Consider the following 22500-nt stretch of genomic DNA (forward strand, 5'->3'; position numbering starts at 1 on the left):
TTCTTTCTTTCTTTCTTTCTTTCTTTCTTTCTTTCTTTCTTTCTTTCTTTCTTTCTTTCTTTCTTTCTTTCTTTCTTTCTTTCTTTCATCAGTCCTGGGCCTTAAACTCAGATCCTGCGCATTGTCCCTGAGTTTCTTGTGCTTAAGGATAGTACTCTACCACTTGAGCCACAGTGCCACTTCTGGCCTTTTTTGTTTATGTGGTACTGAGGAATCCAACCCAGGACTTGAAGCCTGTTAAGCAAGTACTCGACCACCAAGCCACATTCTCAGCCCATTTTTCCCATTTTTTTTTCATTTTCTTGAGCATGTTCTTTGTAGTACAAAGGTTTAGATTCTTCTACTTGTTCTTCCCTTTGTCACTGGGATGATAGGTGAATGCCACCATGCCCAGCCATTGAATAAGATATAGTCTCTCAAGTTTTTATGCCTGAGCTGGCTCTGCGCCTTAATCCCTGATCTTTGCCTCTCAAGTAGCTAGTCACTGTGAGCCGCTCAAAGATTTTTAAATTTTATGATTTCCTTTTTCTTCTTGTTGCTGTGCATTTCAACACATGAAAATATAGACAAACATTTTGAAATGGGCCTTATAAGATGCGTTAGTGCTATTTTATTTGTGTGCTTTTTGGCCAGCAAGTATTCCTTTGTGGTAAAATATACTGTATTAGTTTGCTAAGGTTGTTATAACAAAATACTAACCCAGATCACTTAGACAAACATACTTTCTTAGATGTTGGTAGGAATTAATTCTTGTAAGGTTTTTCTATTTTAGGATTGCAGATGGCCATTTTCTTCTCACATCTTCACATAGACTTACCTGTGTTTCTGTTCCCTAATCTGTCTACTTTTAAGGATACTCATATTTCTCCAAGACTCACCTTAAAGACCTCATTGACATGATATAACTCTTTAAAGACCCATGCTAGGACTATAGTCATATTTGGAAGTATTGGAGGATAGGGTTTCAAAGCTTGACTTTTGGAATGTGGAATGTAATGCAGTTCATGGGAGATAATACAGTATTTGCTATTTGAAACATGTTGTAGCTTACTGGTATAAAGTACATTTGCATTCTTTTTTTAATGTTTTTTATTGTGAAAATACTGTACAGAGGGGTTACAGTTACATGAGCAAGGTAATGAGTACATTTCTTATCAAGTATTGTTGCCTCCTACCATCCCTTCCCTCCCATCTCCACAACTACACTCCCTCCCCCCCCACTGCCTAAATTGTAAAGTTCATTTTTCAACATAGTGTCTTGTACATCTCATTGTTGCAATGGGTCAACTTGTATCCCTATTTAAACATTTTGTTTTTTTCCTTCCCCTCCCCAAATTATACCAACATCAAATACAGTGAAAACGGGTTATACCGTGAGGGAGGAACATACGAAGCAACAAAAAAATCATATGGTACTTTATAAAAATGTTAGAAAAAATAGCAAGAAAGAAAAAAATCACTTGTGTCCCTCTCTTGGGGTTCATTTTGCTTAACTTCTTCTTATTTGGTCATATATACATAGCTTTTGACCTTTTCTACTTGTCCCAGACATATACTGGTTATTGCAAATAAGGGACACCATGGGATCTATGTTTCTTTGGACCTGGCTTACTTCACTTATACAATTTTTTCCAAGTCTTTCCATTTCCTAACAAATGAGGCAATGTCATTCTTTCTGATGGAGGCATAGAATTCATAGTGTATATATACCACATTTTCTTGATCCATTCATCTACTAAGGGGCATCTGGGTTGGTTCCATATCTTAGCTGTGGTAAAGAATGTTGCAATAAACATAGTTGTGCTGGTAGCTTTAGTATGGTCTTGTTTGTGATCATTTTGGTAAATGCCCAAAAGTGGGATTGCTGGGTCATAGGGGAGCTCTATGTGGAATCTTTTGAGGAACCTCCATGCTGCTCTCCAAAGTGGTTGAACACTCCTACCAAAAATGCAGTAGGATTCCCTTCTGGCCACATCCCGAATTGAAAACCCAGAAATGAACCCACAGATCGATAGCCACCTAATCTTCTATAAGGGAGCTAAAAAAAATAGAATGGAAGAAAGACAGCCTCTTCAGTAAATGGTGCTGGCAAAATTGGTTAACTTCATGTAGAAAACTAAAGCTAGATCCTTATATATCACCCTGAACCATAATCAACTCCAAATCGATCAAAGACCTTAGACTCAAAGCAGACACCCTGAAAACATTACAGGCTCGAATAGGAGAAACCCTAGGTCTCCTTGGTACAGGCCAAAATTTTCTTAATAGAGACCAGGAAATACAACAAATCAACAAAAGGTTGGACAAATGGGATTGCATGAAGTTGCAGAGCTTCTGCATGGCAAAGGACATAGCTAGCAAGATCAATAGAAAGCCCACAGATTGGGAGATCTTCACTAGCCATACAAGGGACAAGGGTCTCATATCTAAAATATACCTGGAACTCAAGAAGTAAATCTCCCAACAACAAATCTTCAAAGAAACAACTGCCTAATAAATAAGTGGGCTAAAGACTTAAAGAGAAACTTCTGTGAAGAGGAAAGAAGGATGGCCAATAGACACATGAAGACATGCTCAATCTCCCTAGCCATAAAAGAAATGCAAATCAAAACAACATTGAGATACCCCCTCATCCGGGTTAGAATGGCTATAATCAAGAACTCTAATAACAACATTCTTTTATAACCATCTCTACCATCCCTGCTGCCAAGTGAATCCTTACCCATGTAGTAATAGTTCCTCCTGTCCCCTCCTCCTAACTCCTGGAAACCACCCTTCTGCTTTTGTAAAGCACAGTGCTTTGAGACAGGTATTTTCCCACATTAGCATCACTCTTCAAAGCTCTCCAAGATTAAGGTTGTATTTATGCTAAACCTAAACAATATACAAGCTTTTACCTAAGAGATTTGTGAAACTGAAGTCAAATATATAATTATGTTTATGTGTACATCTGCTTTTTCCTTGGGACAGGATCTTTTTATGGAAGCCCTAGAATTTTATACCAGTCTTTTTTTTTTTCATTTCTAAAAACAAAAAACAACTCCCCCCCAAAAAAACTCCCAAGTCTAGGTTTTTAAACTCCTAATTTTATATTGATAAATTGATGAATCATTCAGGAAAACAGGCAAAGAGTATTTAAGTACAGAGTCTAGTATTTGGTTTGCTATTTCTAAAAACATGTTTTACATTACTTTGTTTTGTTGTAGTCTAGGGGTTTCAACTTAAGGGTTTTGTGCTGTGGAGGAAGGTGTTCTGCCCCTTGAGTCATGTATCAGCTATTTTTTGTCTAAGCTGGCTTCAACTTTGATTCTCCTATTTATACTTCCTCCAATAGCTGGGCTCACAGGAAGGCACCCTCATTCTCAGCTATTGATTGAGATGAAGTCTTGCTAACTTTTTGCCTGGAATATCTTCAAATGAAGATTCTCTCAGTCACGGACTCCTGAGCAGTTATGATACTGTGAGCCACCAAACTTGACTTAAATGTCAATCTTAAAGGAAGTATTTCCCACATAAAGTGACCTTTTAGAGAATGTTGTCATTTTATTTTTTCATATCTTTAGTCAGTAAACATTTGAGTATTATAATATGAACATTTGACAGACACAGCTGACTAAGATGGATTTTATTTGTATTTTTTATCTTTAAGGAGGCAAAAATCAATGTTCAATACATTTTTGGTCATGTCATTAAAACTTTTTCATTGTTTTTTTTCCCAAAGATTATTGGTAAAATACTGTTTGTTTTCAAATGTGCTCTAAATATATGTACTTTAATATCATAATGTCATATTTAAATGTTTGTCATATTTAAAAACAGTATTTACCTTAGCTTTGTGTTTTTTAAATTTCTTTTTAGTAGCTACAAGGAAGACCAGATAGATGAAGAAGAACTAATGGAACCTCTGAAATATGCTGAACAACTTCCTGTAGCTCAGATAATACACCAGGTTTGCTCTCCATTTTATTCTTTTGTAAGCAAGAAGATTTTTAATCTTGGGAAAGTAATTGCTTTTGTTAGCTTTCTCAGAATCAATGTGCTCGAGCTGAAAGGCATTGCAGGCTCTCTGTCCCTGTTTAGGCTTCACCTCTTACAGTTAAAAATCTCCCTCAATGCACATTATTCAAAGGCTACTTGCTGTGTAACACCAGAATTCTCACTTATTTAAAATCTGGGGTTATCAAGATTATGATTTGTGCATTACACAATGTCAAGAGTTAATTTCAGAAAACTTTCATTTTGAGCCATTTTATATAATACTTGTTAGTGACAAGGAGAAAGAGCCAAAAATACCATTTGGTTCAATATTTTTGGAATTGCTACAAAGAAAAAACAATGTTGCCCAACTTTGTCCTTCTTACCCCATATCAACCGAGTGAAGTGTAATTTCAAATGTTGTGTGGACAGTTTGTTCATTTCCAATTATAATAACTCTCATCCTCTCCACACTTGTTATCCTAGGAAAGGCACTTTTATAAGTATTTAAGCTTAGATTTTTCTAGTATAATTTTGAAAACACATAACCTGTGACCTGCTGGGGGCCAGAATCTAATAATTTTAAATAGTGTATTGACTAAGTCATAGCTTTTAGACCTAGCAGAGTTTCCAGATTCTTACAGATTATAGGAAATATTTTTTTAAAAAAACATCCATGTCACAAGTTTCTCTTTCAGAATGTTGATTATTATTTTGAGATTTTCCATCTGTCTTTCTCATTCAAAAGGATTTTTGTTTAGCTGGTATGAATTGATGAGATGTGCCAGTTTAAGCTTATTAAAAGGCTTTTATTTTCAGATGTTGGCTATATCTTTTCATTGATACTGAAATTTAGTATTAAAATGCTGTGAAAAATAACCAGAAAAGTGAGAAATATGCCCCTCTGGGAAACTTACCTGTGCATGATAATCAGGTTCAGTTTATATGTCAGGAATTCCCTAGTGTTGTCAGAGCTGAAATGACCTAACAGTCTGCAAATGTCACATTTAAAATTCTGTCTTCATGCCTGACTCTCGGCATAAATGAATTAAATAGCAGAGCAGGCAGCCAGTCAATATGTTCTTAACAGTAAGAATGAGCAATGTAACAGTTTATGGTTTGCTCAGAATAGGTAAATAGGATCTGCCCAAGAACGCTTCACCTAGGATAAAATCTGAAAGCAGAAGCAAGAATTAACCTTTGAGATGGTTGACCAGATGAAATGTCAGTAATATTTTTATAACATGAATGAATAAACTTCTTGGTTTTTGTCACAGCTGTGGTTTGCTATTATGTACTGTGTAAACTCAGAGATGAAATACTTAGCCCTAGTGAAAATTTCACATTGTAGGTTGTTTATTCTTTGGCAGTATAAAGTATTGTATTAATGTTAACACTGAATTATAAACATATGATAATTAAAATTCTAAGTGCCTGATTTGATCAGATTTCACTCTTTTGAAACACATTTTGCATGGTAGTTGATTGTATTTTTTTTTGAACAAAGATGTTAGTATAAGTTAGAAGCTGACAAAGAAATGGGGCTTATGAGGGAGGAGCTAGGGATGGAAGCAACTTTAGCAGTAGAAGAGAGAAATGAGTCTCAGTCATTTAAGCAATCATTGTATATGGTACAGTGCTGTTTACAATGAGTAGCTAGTTAGGATTCTCGGTATTATTATTTTGTACTAAATTTACCATTTTTTTCCAGTGGTTCAAGCAAATATGATTATGTGACTAGGAAACCCAACAGGCTAAAGTTAATTAGTAAATTACTCTGATGCAATAGAAGCTAAATAAAAATAGAGTCTTTATGTGGGCAGTAAACCCATAGAAATGTATGTGGGAAATTTTCTCTGTCACAATAATGAAAAGGACTATAAAATAGTTACAATTAAATTTAACAAGCAAACAGTGGGTCCTCCAGTATAAGATATGGAAATATATTGTGTTTTTGGAATGTAGACATATTAAACTCTTGATGATAGGGAAAAAATTCCATAAAAGTACAAATTGTCCCAAATTAACAGTCTTCAATTATAGTGGAAACAAATTGTCCTCCTCCCCCTCCCCCTCCCCCTCCCCCTCCTCTTATTTCCATCACAGGGTTTGAACTCTGGGCCTAGGCGCTGTCCCTAAGCTCTTTCTGGTAGTTAATTGGAGATAAGAGTCTCATGGACTTTCCTACCCACATCCTCAGTAGTAGCTAGGATTACAGGTGTGAGCCACTGGCACCTGGCTTTTGTTTTCATTTTTTTTTTAAAGATCATGTAATGTATGAGGAAGAACAAATGTCTGTGAATAACCATATAAAGTATGTAAAAGTTTGAATCAGCATTTTGCAAATGTAAACGGTCAAGTAATTATAGGTAAAAGAATACACAAATGGGTCAAGGGAGCACAAAGGAGGATTCTAATTCACTGCTTCTAATTCATGACCAGACGTGGGTACAGTGATTCTTGATGTGAAAGTGTATAAACAAAAGTTTCATGGCAGGTTTATTATTAATTGAGATATACATTAATATTTTCTTTTTCTGTTTTATTTTATATTTTGCAATACCAATAACACTAAGTTTACTGGAATAAAGAATCTGAAAAAAATAATTATTTGACAATTTAAGATATAAACCTGTGTTTCATTATGTACCTAAGATACATTTTGTGTATTAAAGACTTGTGTTAAATAAATAATTAAAGGTGTTGGATGAACATTTAAGTTACTGAATGAATAATCCTAGAAGTAGAGAAGAACCTTTTAATGACCATAAAAACCTAGGAGATATGTGCAGTGCCATAAAAATAGAGTATCTTACATAACATAAAGGCCATAAAGGTAGAAATTTTAGAATCAAGACAAATATGTCTACAAAGAGAACAATGCAAAATGATTAGTATACAAGGAATTCTTGCAAGTTTATAAAAGGTAAACAAAAAAAAAAGCTCAATAGGGAAAAAAAGACAACAGACATGACAAATGATTTAGAGAAAAACAAATCAAATGGCCATTGAATAAAAAAGAGCCTCCAACTTAGTAAGGAAATCTACATTACAGATTCAGTGAGATTATTTAACCCATTAAGCTGGCAAAATTTAAACCACACATTGGAACTAAATGTGATAGTTTCTTAAAAGATTTAACAGTTATCACATGATCTAGTGATTCTAGCATAAGTGTATACTCAATAGATATGAAAACATACGTCCACTTAAATCAAATGCTCATTGCAGCATCAGTGTTCATAGTCAAGAACTGTAGGCAACCCAAATGCTCACAAACTGGTGAATAGATAAATAAAATATTACGTATCCATATGGCAGAATATTGATCAGCAATGAAACAGAATGAAGTACAATTACTTTGTACGACACAGATGAATTGTCTAACTTATAAGCATTATGTTAATAGAGAGAATCCAGTTACAACCCCCCACATATTGTATGGCTCTATTTCTGTAGGCTCTATTTCTTTCTTTTTTCTTTTTGTCGTCCTGGGGCTTGGGTACTGTCCCTGTGCTCTTAAGCTCAAGGTGAGCACTCTACCGTTTAAGCCACAGCGCCACTTCCAGTTTTCTAGTGGTTTATTGGAGGTAAGAGTCTCACAGACTTTCTTGCTCGGGCTGGCTTTGAACTGTGATCCTCAAATTTCAGCCTCCTGAATAGCTAGGATTACAGGCGTGAGCCACCCCAGTCGCCCGGCTTAAAGGCTCTATTTCTATAAAGCATCCAGAGCCATAGAAACAGACAGTAGCTAAATGGTTGTCCAGCTCTGAAATTAGGTGGGAGAATGGGTACCTACTGCTAATGGCAGGCACATAGTTTCTGCTTTGGAGTGATGAAAATGTTCCAAGGTTAATGGTCACCATTGCATACCACTGAGATAATTCTAAAGCTGCTGAATTTTAAAAGGTGAATATTATATATTTATCCCAATAAAGATCTCTTAAAAATTAAAATCACCTCTTTCTGGCAGAGATTCCAGAGAAAAAGGTACTGTGTACACTGATGGCAGTTACTTTTCCAACCTTTCAAGAAGATCACCTGGTAACATCTCATTTGTTATAAACCATATTCTTCAGCACAGTGGTGACACTATTGAATATCATGCTTGGCCACGTTCTTGAGAATCTAGTCTGTACTTCTAATATATGAATAAAAGGGCTAATATCTGAGAACCTCAGTACATTGATATTTATAGCAGCCTTACTGTGGCCACAAACTAGAAACAATAAATACTTCACCATTGATGATACAGTGTCTATGATTTTCAGATGCTGAAATGCAGTAAGACAAATGTTTCTCTTTCTTTTTTTTTATAATTGGATTTATTTTCTTATCAGCTAACCTTCTCTTCCCCCCCCCTTTCTGCTTCATGCAGAAAATTTAATCTAGTCACTTCTAGATAAAGTTACTCACACTCAGTTTCCTCCCTCCGTCATCTGTTCCTTCCTAGGAAGATGGCAGCATAGCTCAGGTAATAAATAAGGTTAGTTGACACGGCTTTATGATGCTAAGAAATTCAAAAGTGTTCTTCTGCTTAGGCACACTGTTAGACTATGTGACACTTATCTGTTTCACTCACTAAGATGGTGTGCACTGCGCATGTGTTAACACTTGTAATTCCTCTAGACATAGTTGCATAGTTGTGATAAAGTGAGAGGACCGCAGGTAATGAATGGGAACAAACAGCTCCTTGTTTGCTGTTGTTCATTCTCTATCTTTTGTTCCCTTTTATGTCATTCTCCCTTTTCTTTCTTCTTCCTAATAATTTATTCTCACTCTATAAGCCAATATGAGACAAATTCTTGCCCAGTACTTGTGAATATTATTAGTATTTTTGTAGAGAAGTTGATTAAATGGACTGTCTGATACATAGTAGAGACTAGGTTAATACGGTTGCCATTGAATTCAGGTCTTTTATATGGAGAAGTAAAGAAAGTTAGGTTCTGTAAAGGGCACCCAAGACCTCATTAGAATACTTGCTGTGTTGAGCCAGTGACTGGTGGCTCACACCTGTAGTTTTAGCTATTTGGGAGGCTGAAATCTGGGGTTTGTAGCCAACTCCAGCCAAAAAGTCTGACTCTTATCTCCAGTTTACCACCAAAAAGCCAGAAGTAGAGGTATGGATCAAGTTGTAGAGTGCTAGCCTTGAACAAAAAAAAGCTCAGAGACTCTGCTCAGGCCCTGAATCCAAGCCCCAGGACTGGCACAAACAAATGTAGTGACTAACTGACCAAAAAATCTTACTGTGGTGCTCAGATTCCTTTTATAGCCAAACATTTTGGGAAGGTTTGATAATTATACACATTTAGGCAATCTGGTGGTTCTGCAGTGAAATAAAGAATTACAAATTGTAATTGTTGATGTAAGGATCATTACTGTATATGAAAGTTTACATATATTAAGGATTTGTTAGTAATAATAAGCTTATTAGTTTTTAGAATAGTGTAAGAAATGACAGAAAAATATATACAAAGCAAGTGGTCTGTTAACCTTGCATACTTACATTGATACTTTCTCTTTAAAAGAAACGATTGGTTTTTCTGTAAATCTGTTTGATTTAGAGATTTTTCCATATACAAGTAAAATTTACATTTTCTTCAGATATTTGAAAACTGATCCACTTTCTAAAAATAGATTGAATTTTGAGTTGAGTATAAATTTATGAATATAATATGAAAGCTTTGAAATTTAGCATGCTTTTCTTTGTAAAAAAAATCAGTTGCAGCCCGGTGCCAGTGGCTCACACGTATAATCCTAGCTACTCAGGAGGCTGAGATCTGAGGATCACAGTTCAAAGCCAGCCTGGGCAGGAAAGTCTGTGAGATTCTTATCTCCAATAAACCACTCAGAAAACCAGAAGTTGCTCTGTGGCTCAAGTAGAGCACTCGCCTTGAGCTGAAGAGCTGAGGGACAGCACCCAGGCCCAGAGTTCAAGCCCCATGACCACCAAAAAAAAAAAGATAGAATGATTTTCAGTTGGCTTAGATAACATTTTTGTGTGCAATCAATAGGTTTCACTTTAATCTTTAATTTTACTTTAATTTCTAAACATAAAATGTTGATTAGAATTTTGTGAAGTTTATTGAATTATAAAATAATGATTAGTGATTTAAAAATAAACACAAAAATCATTTTTAAATTCCTTTTTTTTTTTTTTTGGGTCCAGTAGTGGGGCCTGAACTCTGGGCCTGAGTGCTGTCCCTCAGCTCTTCAGCTCAAGGCTAGTACTCTACCACTTGAGCCACAGTGCCACTTCCGGCTTTTTTCTTTTTGCTTATGTGGTGCTGAGGAATCGAACCCAGGGCCTCAGGCATGCAAGGCAAGCGCTCTACCACTGAGCCAACTTCCCAGCCCTTTAAATTCCTTTTTAAATTAAAAATTGTTAGTAAGATATTATTCTCAAATGGAGACTAACAGACTTTTGTTGGAATAAAGGATTTTAGAACTGTAGTGAGAAATGAATATGTAAAATTTGGCCATTATTTTAGCACCTTTTCTTTGATCTTCTGTAGAGAGGCATGTCTTTATTTTTTACTAAGAGTGAATTTCAGTTATTCCTAGCAGATATTACAGTATTTAGGCTGCTGGTGTTTAATTATATAGAAGGTAGTACTAAGTTGATAGATCCTATAAGCAGAATGTATATACTGGAATAGGTTACTTAGAGTACCTTGAAATCCCATTATGCATGTGAATTATGTAAATGATAAAGGTCATAGCATAGATGAGGGGGAGTTAAAGGATTACTCAATAAACATGCTGAGCCAGTTGGTTATTTATGTCTAGAGTGGGTCAGTAGATTCTTGCTTCAAACCACATGGAAAAGTAAATTCTATTTGGAATCTTGAGTAATGGGAAATATCAAAATACATAAAAAGCATGTTGGAAAATGCTTAAGATTATGACTTTCTAAACATAAAAATCATGCTAAAACCTACAAAGAAATATAAAAATAGCTAACTTCGTGAAAATGTAAAATTTTAATTGAGCAAAAAAGAAAGACCTAGAAAAGTAGAAAATATTTCTCACTCATATTAACATCTGTACATATAATGTACTCTCAAAGATTTATACTCCCAAAAAAATCACCATCCTGATGGAAGGAAACAATGAATTTATAGATATGCCTCAAAAGTTGAAATACCAGACCTGAGCACAGGTGCATTGTATCTGCTGTCCCAGTTGCTTGAAAGGCTGAGGTGGGAGGATCATTTGACATCAGCTTAAACAACATAAAGAAATGTCATCTCGAAAATAAATAAAATAGGGGCTGGGAAGGTGGCTCAGTGGTAGAGCGCTTGCCTTCCATGCATGAGGCCCTGGGTTCGATTCCTCAGCACCACATAAGCAAAAAGAAAAAAAGCCGGAAGTGGCGCTGTGGCTCAAGTGGTAAAGTACTAGCCTTGAGCTGAAGAGCTGAGGGACAGTGCCCAGGCCCAAGAGTTCAGGCCCTATGACTGGATCCAAAAAATTTTAAATAAATAAATAAATAAAATTTCTCATGTACTATTTAATAATTAATGATCTCATTAATGAGCTAAGAATTGTTTATTTCAGCCAGGAAAAAAAAACAACCTTAAAAATAAAAAATCTCTTAGAGTAGCAGAGATTGGAAAGTTAGCAATAGTAGTGACTAAGGCACCAATAATGTTGCAGGGGATTGTAAATAAAGGATAATTTGATAGTTTATATCAAAAATTTATAAATATGTTAATGAGCCATTAAGTATGAGAGTTTGACACACACCTATATTTTCTTTCTTAAAGAAAACTCCTACAGTGATAATAAAGATGAAAAAAGGGGGGGGAGAAAATAGCAGATAAGAAATAATTTGAAGGAAAATAAATAGTTGGATAAATGGTAACTGATTCAGCAGAGTGGAAAAGCTGAACTCTCCCTTCCATCATGGCAAGCAGTTTGTACTAGTATCTGGAAAGGGTAGCCGATACTGCTCCATAGTTGGGTCTAAAGAGAACTTCCCCAGTTCCTCTTTTTATTTAGCCCTTAGGACATAGACTTCAGGCTTATGTTCAACTAGGCAGCCAATTGGGAGAATTTTCTCCTAAAGATACTATTCTGTTTACAAAAATAATGTACAAGCCTGTGGTTATAGCTCACTCAGTGGAAGACCACTTACCTAAGCCTGCGTGAAGCCTCCAATAATGCAGGGGAAGAGGAGGAGGAGGAGGAGGAGGGAGAAAGAAGTGGGGGAGGAAGAGGAGGAGGAAGAAGGTACATTTTCAAATATATAGGACCCCAGTTTAATAGCCAAGTCCCAGTCTACTAACCCTATGTATAAATTCCCTAGTTGATAAGTATGGAGAACTTATGATCAGTTTATAAATTACTAATTACTTCTTAACTGTGAACATATAGCCAAATTTTATAGGGGCACTAATTGACTAATAGATGCTTTGGGGTGGTGGGGGTGAGGAGGATTAAGACGTATGAGATTCAATTCTGGAACTCTGATGAAACAATTTTATCTTCATTAATTCAGACCCCTCCACTATGGCAAAGGTTCTATGCAAATAAAGCCATAAACTATCTATGCTTTAAAAAACAACTTATTCAAATGTTATGTGTCAATGAATACTTAGCCTAGATAGAAAAATATTGCCTACTTTTTCCCCCACTTGTGTTTTTAGCCATATTCCGTTTTTTTTTTTCTGGATCCATATTTCAGTTACTAGGCTTCTTGCAAGTCATTCAGTATTTTGGTAAATATATTAGATTATAATTTCTTTATCTGTATAATATATATATATACTCATATACATGCATACATATAAATATATATATTTCCATTCCTGGGGTTTTAACTCAATACCTCAAACTTGCTCAGCTTGCTTGCTAGGCTGGCACTCTGCCACTTGATCCATGTTTCTAGCCTTCCTTTTTACTGGTTATTTTGGAGATGGAATCTTGTAGACTTTTCTACCCAATCCAGCCTTAACTAGGATGATTTTTCCAATCTTTTTTTTAAGTAAGTTTTTTCATTCTGAGAATACTGTACAGAGGAGGGGTTACAGTTACATGAGCAAGGTAATGAGCACGTTTTCTTTTTTTTAATCCTTGTTAAATGTTTTTTTGATGCTTTTTTGTTTTTTTAATTTTTTAAAATTTTTTATTGTGAAAATACCGTACAGAGGGGTTATAATTACATGGGCAAGGTAATGAATACATTTCTTATCAAGCATTGTTGCCTCTTCCTTTGTTTCCTCTTCCCATCCCTTCCTATTCCCTCCCTCTCTCTCTCCCCCTCCCGGCCAAAGTTATAAAGTTCATTTTTCAACATAACAGCTTGTACATCTCATTGTTGCAGTAGGTCCACCTGTATCCCTATTTAAACGACGATTAGTCTTGCATTATATACGTTACAGATTTAGTTTCCTGGAGAGAAGTACGAGAGTTTCCTGCCAGGAGATAGCCTTTGTTTGAAACAGATTATCATCTTGCAGACTTGTTTCATCTGTTCTCTGTTCCTATTTAGTTCTACAGATATCTTTTTCCAAAGTGTTCTGCATCTGTGGGGCATCTGTTGGATCCCCTCGGAGGCCCTCTTGGCATTTGGTGGGACAGTTCTTTTATGTGTAGGACTGTTTGTTCTGTGCTTTGCATCCCTGGTTATCCCAGACACTGCTTTCCAGTAACAGCTCTTAGTCATTGTGACACCCAAGCAACACCCTCACCTTTTCTGAATTGCTTTCCTGTCATGGAGGGCAGAACTGAATCCGGTGAGGACTACTGAAGACAGTTGTTTGCAGTGCCTTCCCTATAATTCAGCTTCTGAATCTTGTAATTATGACATTTCAAAATGTGTATATAATCGAGAATTCTTCTCATCTGTTTGCATTCTAAAATGTCTTGAGCTCTGCAATTCTAGTTGCTGTCATTATATAACATGGATTAGGGTAATTTTTCAGTTCTGTCTTGTTTATGATTTCTCTTCATTTTGTTCTGCTGTAGATAATTTAGCATTTTAATGTTTTTGTGTTTCACTAATGCCTACTCCATTATACTAAACTTTACTAAAGGTTGACTAGAATGTCTATTAAACAGAATGCCTCCAACACCTTCCTTTTAAAATGTCCCTATTGAGTTATTGATATCTGGAAACACATCAAAAGGATAGGGAGTCTAGTCTCTCTGCCTAGGGACTGACTTGGGCTGTTTTTAAAACTTCATAGCACTTTTTCTAACCACAGCAACTTTAAAGTGCAGTGAAAAATAATATGCTGCTCATTTATTTTCATTCGTATTATAATGCAAAAGCTGAAATTAAACTACTTGAAGGCCATGTGCTTGATATTCTTTAATATTAACTGTGGCATATTCTAAAATTAATATGTTAACTTGAATATGACATTCCCTTCAAAATTTTCATTTCTCAAGGAATAAATAACACCATAAAGCTGTAAAAAATAGTGATCAAAATTTCAATAATGACATTTCATCTACTTTATGTAAGTGAAAATTTGTGGTCCTCTATAAATTTGTCATACCATTTCCTGATTAATTTTTATTACAAAGATGAAAAGTAGAAGCTTCACTAGTTATGATTTTCAAAACAAGGAATTTTTGTTTTCACTGAATTTGTAAAGATTTTAAAAATAAATGTAATTGTGTTGATAAGGAGGTAGTGAGGCTTCCCTTCCCTTTCATACCTTCCTTGATCTTGCCATCTTCTCTACCTCCATTCTTTTCTCTCATTAGTTTTCATTCCTATTTAGTCTATCCTTTAATTGTCAAACTCATCTGCTCCTCTCAGTTTTTGTAGTACAACTGCAAAAACAGGTGATTTTGATGAAGTAATAATTTTCATTTTACATGTGAATTGAATTGAGGTTCAGAGTGGTTCAATCTACTTGAGGTCTTCCATCTTGTAAGTGGCAAACCCAGAATTTGAATGTAAGTCTGTTTGATACAAAGGCAATATTCTGAACTACCTCGTTTATTTTCAAGGATATTTTTTCATCAGAAAATTTGGTTAGAGTTATAAACAAATTTAATGCTTGTCCTGGTTAATTAAAACACTATTTTGAAAGAACTAAGAGATTTAGTTTAGTATTCTTTAGCAGATGAGTATTCATTTATTTACTATTCTATTTATGATTTGGATCCTCGATTAGCGTTGAGGCAAGTAGAGATCTGAAGAAATGAGTATATAAAAAATGATAGGAAAGGTACTTAAGAATAGTTCCTAGGAAGTGAAGTGGTGGCTCAAGTGGTATAACTAACCTTGAGCAAAAGCAGCCCAGGGACTAAGCCCAGGCCCTGAGTTACCAGGGGTAGCATCCAAAAAAAAAAAAAAAAAAAAGAATGTGGTTGGTGGTGTGGCGAGATAGAGTGCTAGCCAAAGAGAAAAAGTATCAGGTACCACATTTGAGTTCCAGTCTGACCAAAAAAAAAAAGAATAGCTTTTAGTATTTAAAATTTTACTTATATAGATGACACTTGAAAAGTAAGCTTGGTTACATGATCTCTATTCTGAGAAGCCATATTTAGTTCACATAGATAAGTATCCTTAAGGATTTAACAAGCTCTTGTGAACTATTCAGATAATATAGCCACCATTTTAATGTGATTTTCAAGACTATCCTATCTCGTTTCCATAAAACTGGTAATGGGAATGTTTAGAATATAACTCACTGACTGAAGATGTCAGTACTAATTTTTCATGTGCTCCCCACTGTCAGCACCTAATAAGATAATGAATATCTGAAGTTGTAAAAAATGAGTGTCAAAGCACCTTGATCATTATTAACTTGCATGGTGAATATTTGAGAATTTGCTACACCCAACTAAAACAGTTATTTAAAACAACTAGACAAATACATATTTCTTTCATAAGTCTAAATCATTTAGAGTTTGTCACATTAGAAAGCAAATATTCTTTTTTTGCATAATTGTTGGTTTTATTACTTTTTTTTAAATTGTGAAAATACCATACAGAGGGGTTACAATTACAAGCATTGTTGCCTCTTCATTTGTTTCCCCTCCCATCCCTTCCCATTTCTGCCCTCCTCCCTGCCCCCGCCAAAGTTGTAGTTTATTTTTCGACCTAATGTCTTGTACATCTCATTGTTGCAATGGGTCCACCTGTATCCCTATTTAAACAATTTGTTTTTTCCCTTCCCCTCCACAAATTATGCCAACATCAAATACAGTGAAAACAGGAGTTATACCATGGGGGAGGGACATACAAAGCAACAAAGAAATCATGTTATAAATATGTTAGAAACAATCGCAAGAAACAAAAAAACATTTGAGTACTTATCTTGGGGTTCATTTCGCCTAGCATCAACTTATCTGACCTTTTCTGCTTGTCTCAGACATATACTAGTAATTGCAAATAAGGGAAACCATGGGACCTATGTTTCTTTGAGCCTGGCTTACTTCACTTAATATAATTTTTTCCAAGTCTTTCCATTTCCTAACAAATAGGGTAATGTCATTCTTTCTGATGGAGGCATAGAATTCCATTGTATATATACCACATTTTCTTGATCCATTCATCTACTGAGAGGCATCTGGGTTGGTTCCATATCTTAGCTATGGTGAATAATGCTGCAATAAACATAGTCGTGCTGGTAGCTTTAGTATGGCCTTGTTTGTGATCGTTTGGGTAAATGCACAAAAGTGGGATTGCTGGGCCATAGGGGAGCTCTATGTGAAGTCTTTTGAGGAAGCTCCATACTACCTTCCAAAGTGGTTGAACAAATTTACACTTCCACCAACAATGCGGTAGGGTTCTTTTCTGTCCACATCCCCTCCAGCATCTGTTGTTATAAGAGTTCTTGATTATAGCCATTCTAACTGGGGTGAGGTGGAATCTCAATGTTGTTTTGATTTACATTTCTTTTATGGCTAGGGAGGTTGAACATTTCTTCATGTGTCTATTGGCCATCCTTCTTTCGTCTTCAGAGAAGTTTCTCTGTAAGTCTTTAGCCCACTTATTTATTGTGCAGTTGTTTCTTTGAGGATTTGTTATTGGGGGATTTAATTTTTGAGTTCCAAGTATATTTTAGATATGAGACCCTTGTCCCTTGTATGGCTAGTGAAGATCTTCTCCCAATCTGTGGGCTTTCTATTGGTCTTGCTAGCTATGTCCTTTGGCCATGCAGAAACTCTGCAATTTCATGCAATCCCATTTGTGCAACCTTTTTTTGATTTGTTGTGCTTCTGGGTCTCTTTTAAGAAAATTTCGTCCTGTGCCAAGGAGACCTAGGGTTTCTCCTATTCCATCCTGTAATGTTTTCAGAGTGTCTACTTTGACTCCAAGGTCTTTGATCCATTTGGAGTTGATTCTGGTACAGGGTGATATTAAAGGATCTAGCTTTAGTAGAAAGCAAATATTCTTAATGTATATTAGATACTTGACTGTTTGTATTACTTTGACCATTTAGGTACTTAGTAGTAATTAACTCTGTTCCCTTTGTGTTAAAGTTTTGTCATTTTAGTTACTGAGAGAAAAGGCTTTCAGAACAGCTTTTGGTGCCTTTTCACAGAGAATATATTATAAACTTGTGAAATAGTGTTGTAAGTAGTAAAGACTTACTAAAATACATTACAAATGTATATTCATGTTACTAATAGATACCAGGATAGAATTATATGTAATGACAGTTTGATGTTTGTTTGTTTTTTCAGTATGGGATAGCCTGTATGTGCTAGATAGGCTCACCACCGCTGACTTAATTACCAATCCTCATAATGGCAATTCTAAATTGAGTTTTGATTTGAAACATTCATTTTAATTTTATAATTATATTGAATAGAACTTTTTTCTGTATCCTGTCATACCAAAATATATGAATGACATTGTGTCTGGTATATTTTTAAGGTTTTCTGAGTGAAGTATAAACTCATGAGAATATTTGGTGTAAGTTTGTGCTTTAGTGGGTTGAGTTTTGACCATATTGTGATTGAAAAAAAGTTTTGGAAGTGAGGAGATGGCCCTTTCTTTTAGCTCTGGGAATTAGTAAATGATACTCCTTGGATAGTCCCCTAGGTGTATACACACCTACTTTTTCTCTCCCTTCTGTCCATTGAGCCACACTTCTAGTCCAGGTACCCACTTCTGAAGTAGAGAATGTATGAGAAAGATCCAGTGAAGAAAATAGGACCAATCACTCTGGACCAATACATCCTTTGCTTCTAATGGGAAGATTTTAATTTACATTGAAATAATTAGGGAACCTAATGTCTTAGTAACAGGAAGGAAAAGAAAAATATATTGTTATTTTTATCAGTTGGGTTTTATTGTTACATTCCCATCCTGATGAACTTGAAATAGGTAAACTAGTAATCCACCACAGATAGTTCCAGAAGTATCATTAGAAAAAGGAAAAATGCCCCAGTGAATCTCTTCTCATATGTACATAACCAGCTGTTTATAGAAATGGAAAAATACAATTCCCTTCAAGCTCATGCTCTCTATTCCAAAACAGATCAAAGCAGTATAATGAGGCTATTTAATCTGCTACCTAAAGTCAAATAAGGTTAAATCCTTCCCAATAAGAGTTAGGGTTATCATTTACTTTAAAACTGATATATATGTCAGAAAAGGTCTATGTTATATGAATGGAGTCAGTAGGTTTAGTTATAAAATTTAATATTCTGGGTTAACTTTCATTACATTGTACAAATCTTATTTGTGAGCAATTTGTATTGTATTAATTATCTCAGATTATAATTTCTGGCAATTGTTAGAGAATACCAGAGCTCCTTTTTTTTTTTTTTCACCACTACCACATTTGTGCTCTTAATATTTGGGAAAGCAAGTCCTTTTTGTTTGTCATTTCTTTTACTTTAATGTGTATTTAAATGCCTTGCAGTGTCTAATCAGTATTTTAAATTGTTGTTTTGTTTGTATACCTTTGATTTGCCAGTTCTATATCCAAAAATTTTTAATATCTTGCTAAAATCAAATGATCTTTGTTACCAAATTTTGATTAATTATGACATTCTAGTTTAAAATATGCCAGTAGACATCTTAATTATAAGTAATAAATATGTCTACTTTTAGGTTGCCATTTTTCTTAGCAGGATATGAAAATTTCCCCATGGTTGGAATTATATATTGTATATTTATAATATATATACTGAATTTACACTCATTTCATAGTTCAATCTATAATAGTGTGAAAAAGAAATGTAATAATTATAATGGACATGTTGGGTATAAATTTGTTTCTTCTGATAAATAGGTCATAACTATTATTTAAATGTTAAAAATTTGGATAGAGTAGTAGAATTAACTGACATTTGAACAGTTAATATTTTAGTATTTTAGAGTTTATCTTTTCTTACCTGCTCATTATAGTTGGGTGTCTCTGTCTAAAATAAAATGATAGTTGCAAAAGATGATAAACTTTATCTGGCTATCTTCCCCTATTACAGAAGAAAGGTCTGTTTAAGAGAATAGACACATTAGCCAGGCGCCTGTGGCTCACGCCTGTAATCCTCGCTACTCAGGAGGCTGAGATCTGAGGATCACGGTTCAAAGCCAGCCCGGGCAAGGAAAGTCCGTGAGACTCTTACCTCTAATAAACTACTAGAAAACTGGAAGTGGCGCTGTGGCTCAACTGGTAGAGCATTCACCTTGAGCTGAAGAGCTGAGGGATAGCGCCCAAGCCCAGAGTTCAAGCCCCACGACAGACCAAAAAAAAGAGTATAGTCACAACAACAGGCAAGGGCCTCATATCTAAAATATACTTAGAACTCAAAAAATTAATCCTCAACAACAAATTCTCAAAAAAACAACCGCCCAATTAATAAGTTGGCTAAAGACTTAAAGAGAAACTTCTTTGAAGAGGAAATAAGACTGGACATTAGACACATGAAGAAATGCTCAACTTCTGTAGCCATAAAAGAAATGCAAATGGAAACAACATTGAGATTCTACCTCACCCCAGTTAGAATGGCTATAATCAAGAACTCTAATAACAACAGATGCTGGAGGGGATGTGGCCCAAAAGAAACCAGACTGCATTGTTGGTGGAAGTGTAAACTTGTTCAACCACTTTGGAAAGTAGTATGGAGGTTCCTCAAAAGACTCCACATAGAGCTCCCCTATGGCCCAGCAATCCCACTTTTGTGCATTTACCCAAACGATCACAAACAAGGCCATACTAAAGCTACCAGCACAATTATGTTTATTGCAGCATTATTCACCAAAGCTAAGATACGGAATCAGGTCTGGGAAGATGGCTCAGTGGTAGAGTGCTTGCCTGGCATGCACAAGGCCCTGGGTTTGATTCCTCAGCACCATATAAGTAGAAAAAGCTGGACATGGCGCTGTGGCTTAAGTGGTAGGGTGCTACTCTTGAGCTGAAGAGCTGAGGGACAGTGTCCATGCCCAGAGTTCAGGCCCAATGACCGACCAAAAAAAAAAAAAAGATACGGAACCAACCCAGATGCCTTCAGTAGAGGAATGGATCAAAAAAATGTAACACACACATACACACACACACACACACACACACACACACACACTCTCACACGCAGGAATTCTATGCCTCCATCAGAAAGTTAGGAAATGGAAGGACAGTGTCCATGCCCAGAGTTCAGGCCCAATGACTGACAAAAAAAAAAAAAAAAGATATGGAACCAACCCAGATGCCTTCAGTAGAGGAATGGATCAAAAAAATGTGACACACACACACACACACACACACACACACAGGAATTCTATGCCTCCATCAGAAAGTTAGGAAATGGAAAGACTTGGAAAAAATTGTATTGAATGAAGTAAGCCAGACCCAAAGAAACGTAGGTCCCATGCTTTCCCTTATTTGCAATAACTAGTATACAACTAGGATACTTTTTACTAGACAAACAGAAAAGGTCAAAAGTGATGTACATATGACCATAAAAGATGATGCTAAACAAAATAAACCCCAAGATAGGGTTTTTTTCTTTGTTGCTGTTGTTTTTAATGTACTGTGTAATTTTTTTTGTTTCTTTTATATGTTCTTCCCCCATGGTATAACCCCTGTTTTTACTGCATTTGATTCTAGTGCCCTGCATCTTGTATACATTTTTCTAATTTGGGGAGAGGAAGGGAAATAACAAATGCTGAAACAAGGATAACAAGAGATGTAGAAGATACTATGTTGAAAACGAACTTTATAACTTCGGGGGTAGGAGGGAGGAGTTTCGTAGGTGGGGAAGAAAGGGATGATAGGGGATAAACAAAGGAGGGGGTAACAATGCTCAATAGGAAATGTACTCATTACCTTACTCATGTAACTGTAACCCCTCTGCACAGTATCTTTACAATAAAAATATATATTAAAAAATAAAATCCTAAAAAAAGAGTATAGTCACAGATTACACCTGAAGGTCTTTGCCCTGGGCATTATAAGTAGTATTTGGAAAACGACAAGATTTGTTACTACTCTAAAACTATGTCAAACATTTTTGTAATGACTACCATGACCAAAAGTGACTTTTATTAAAAATGGTTTGTCAAACCTTAAATTATGTTAAAAGGAATATGATCTTTTTGATGCAAGCAAATAAGAGTTCCAAAAAATTAATTTGACTGAAACTAAATTATTTCTCCCATGGATGATTTCATTTAAGCACAGAGGGAGGCTTACTGATTTGTTCTGCAGACTGTATCTCAAAAGAGAATATTCTAATACTCAGACTTTTACACATTGTGATGGATCTCTTGGGAAACACATTAACATATATATACGTATATATATATGTTGAAATTTAATTTTAAGTAAGAAAGTACCAGAAGTCCATTATAGTTGTGATGATTAATTGCCATTTTCCTTTCCAGAATATGCAAATTTCTCCATGGTTGGAATCATATAATAATAGTATATATACTGACTTTGTACTGGTTTCATAGAATCATTTCTCAGTACTAGAAAATCCTTAAGACTTTGTAAAAATCTATCTTACCCTGGAATCTTTTAGATTTTTTTTTCCTCACCACAAACTGTTTAGTATAGAAGGTGTCCCCAAATGATGGGAACGTAACCTCATACCTCCCAAGTAGCTTGTTCTGTCTTTGGATGACTTTTTTGGAAAATTCTTTTGTGGATTTAGTTGGAAACGATTGTTAGTAGTTGTCTATGTTTCATTTTAGTTCTAGTTCTAACTCCTTCTGGCAACTCTCTTCAGATATTTGAAAAGTAACTATTGCACTCATTTCTTCCAGACTCTCTTTAGCAAAACATTATTATATGGTTGAAAAAAATATAACTTTTTAAGTGAGCCCAGACTAGAGTCAAATGAAGATTTTGTTTATTAATAATTTTATTACCTTGGGCAATTAGTCTAATTCTCCATTTGTAAAACAGGGTTAATATTACTTATGCCACAGAGTAATAGAGAACACCTACATATTCTTGACTCTGAACAAATGCTGGTTCTTGATCAATATTGTCTCCTTTTTCCCTTCTTTCCGTCTTCTTCTCCAAGTGGTCATTTCCCATTGAGAAGAGTATATTTAATAAGAAGATTTTATTAGGACTTAAAAAGAGTTTAAATACAGGA

General features: G+C 35.3%; 1 protein-coding gene across 2 annotated transcripts in view; it reads left to right on the forward strand.

Moving 5' to 3' along the window:
* Pigk (phosphatidylinositol glycan anchor biosynthesis, class K) overlaps positions 1-22500 on the forward strand; it is a 94725-nt gene that overhangs the window by 53406 nt on the left and 18819 nt on the right. Inside the window, exon 10 of one of the 2 annotated variants that reach the window (XM_013035888.1) lies at positions 3859-3949. In XM_013035888.1, coding sequence (XP_012891342.1) covers positions 3859-3949 — 91 coding nt within the window. The remainder of the gene's footprint in view (positions 1-3858; positions 3950-22500) is intronic. The other variant, XM_013035889.1, reaches the window with a different exon arrangement.

The sequence above is a fragment of the Dipodomys ordii genome, unplaced genomic scaffold (assembly GCF_000151885.1).
Source record: "Dipodomys ordii isolate 6190 unplaced genomic scaffold, Dord_2.0 Scaffold228, whole genome shotgun sequence".
Lineage (NCBI taxonomy): Eukaryota > Metazoa > Chordata > Mammalia > Rodentia > Heteromyidae > Dipodomys > Dipodomys ordii.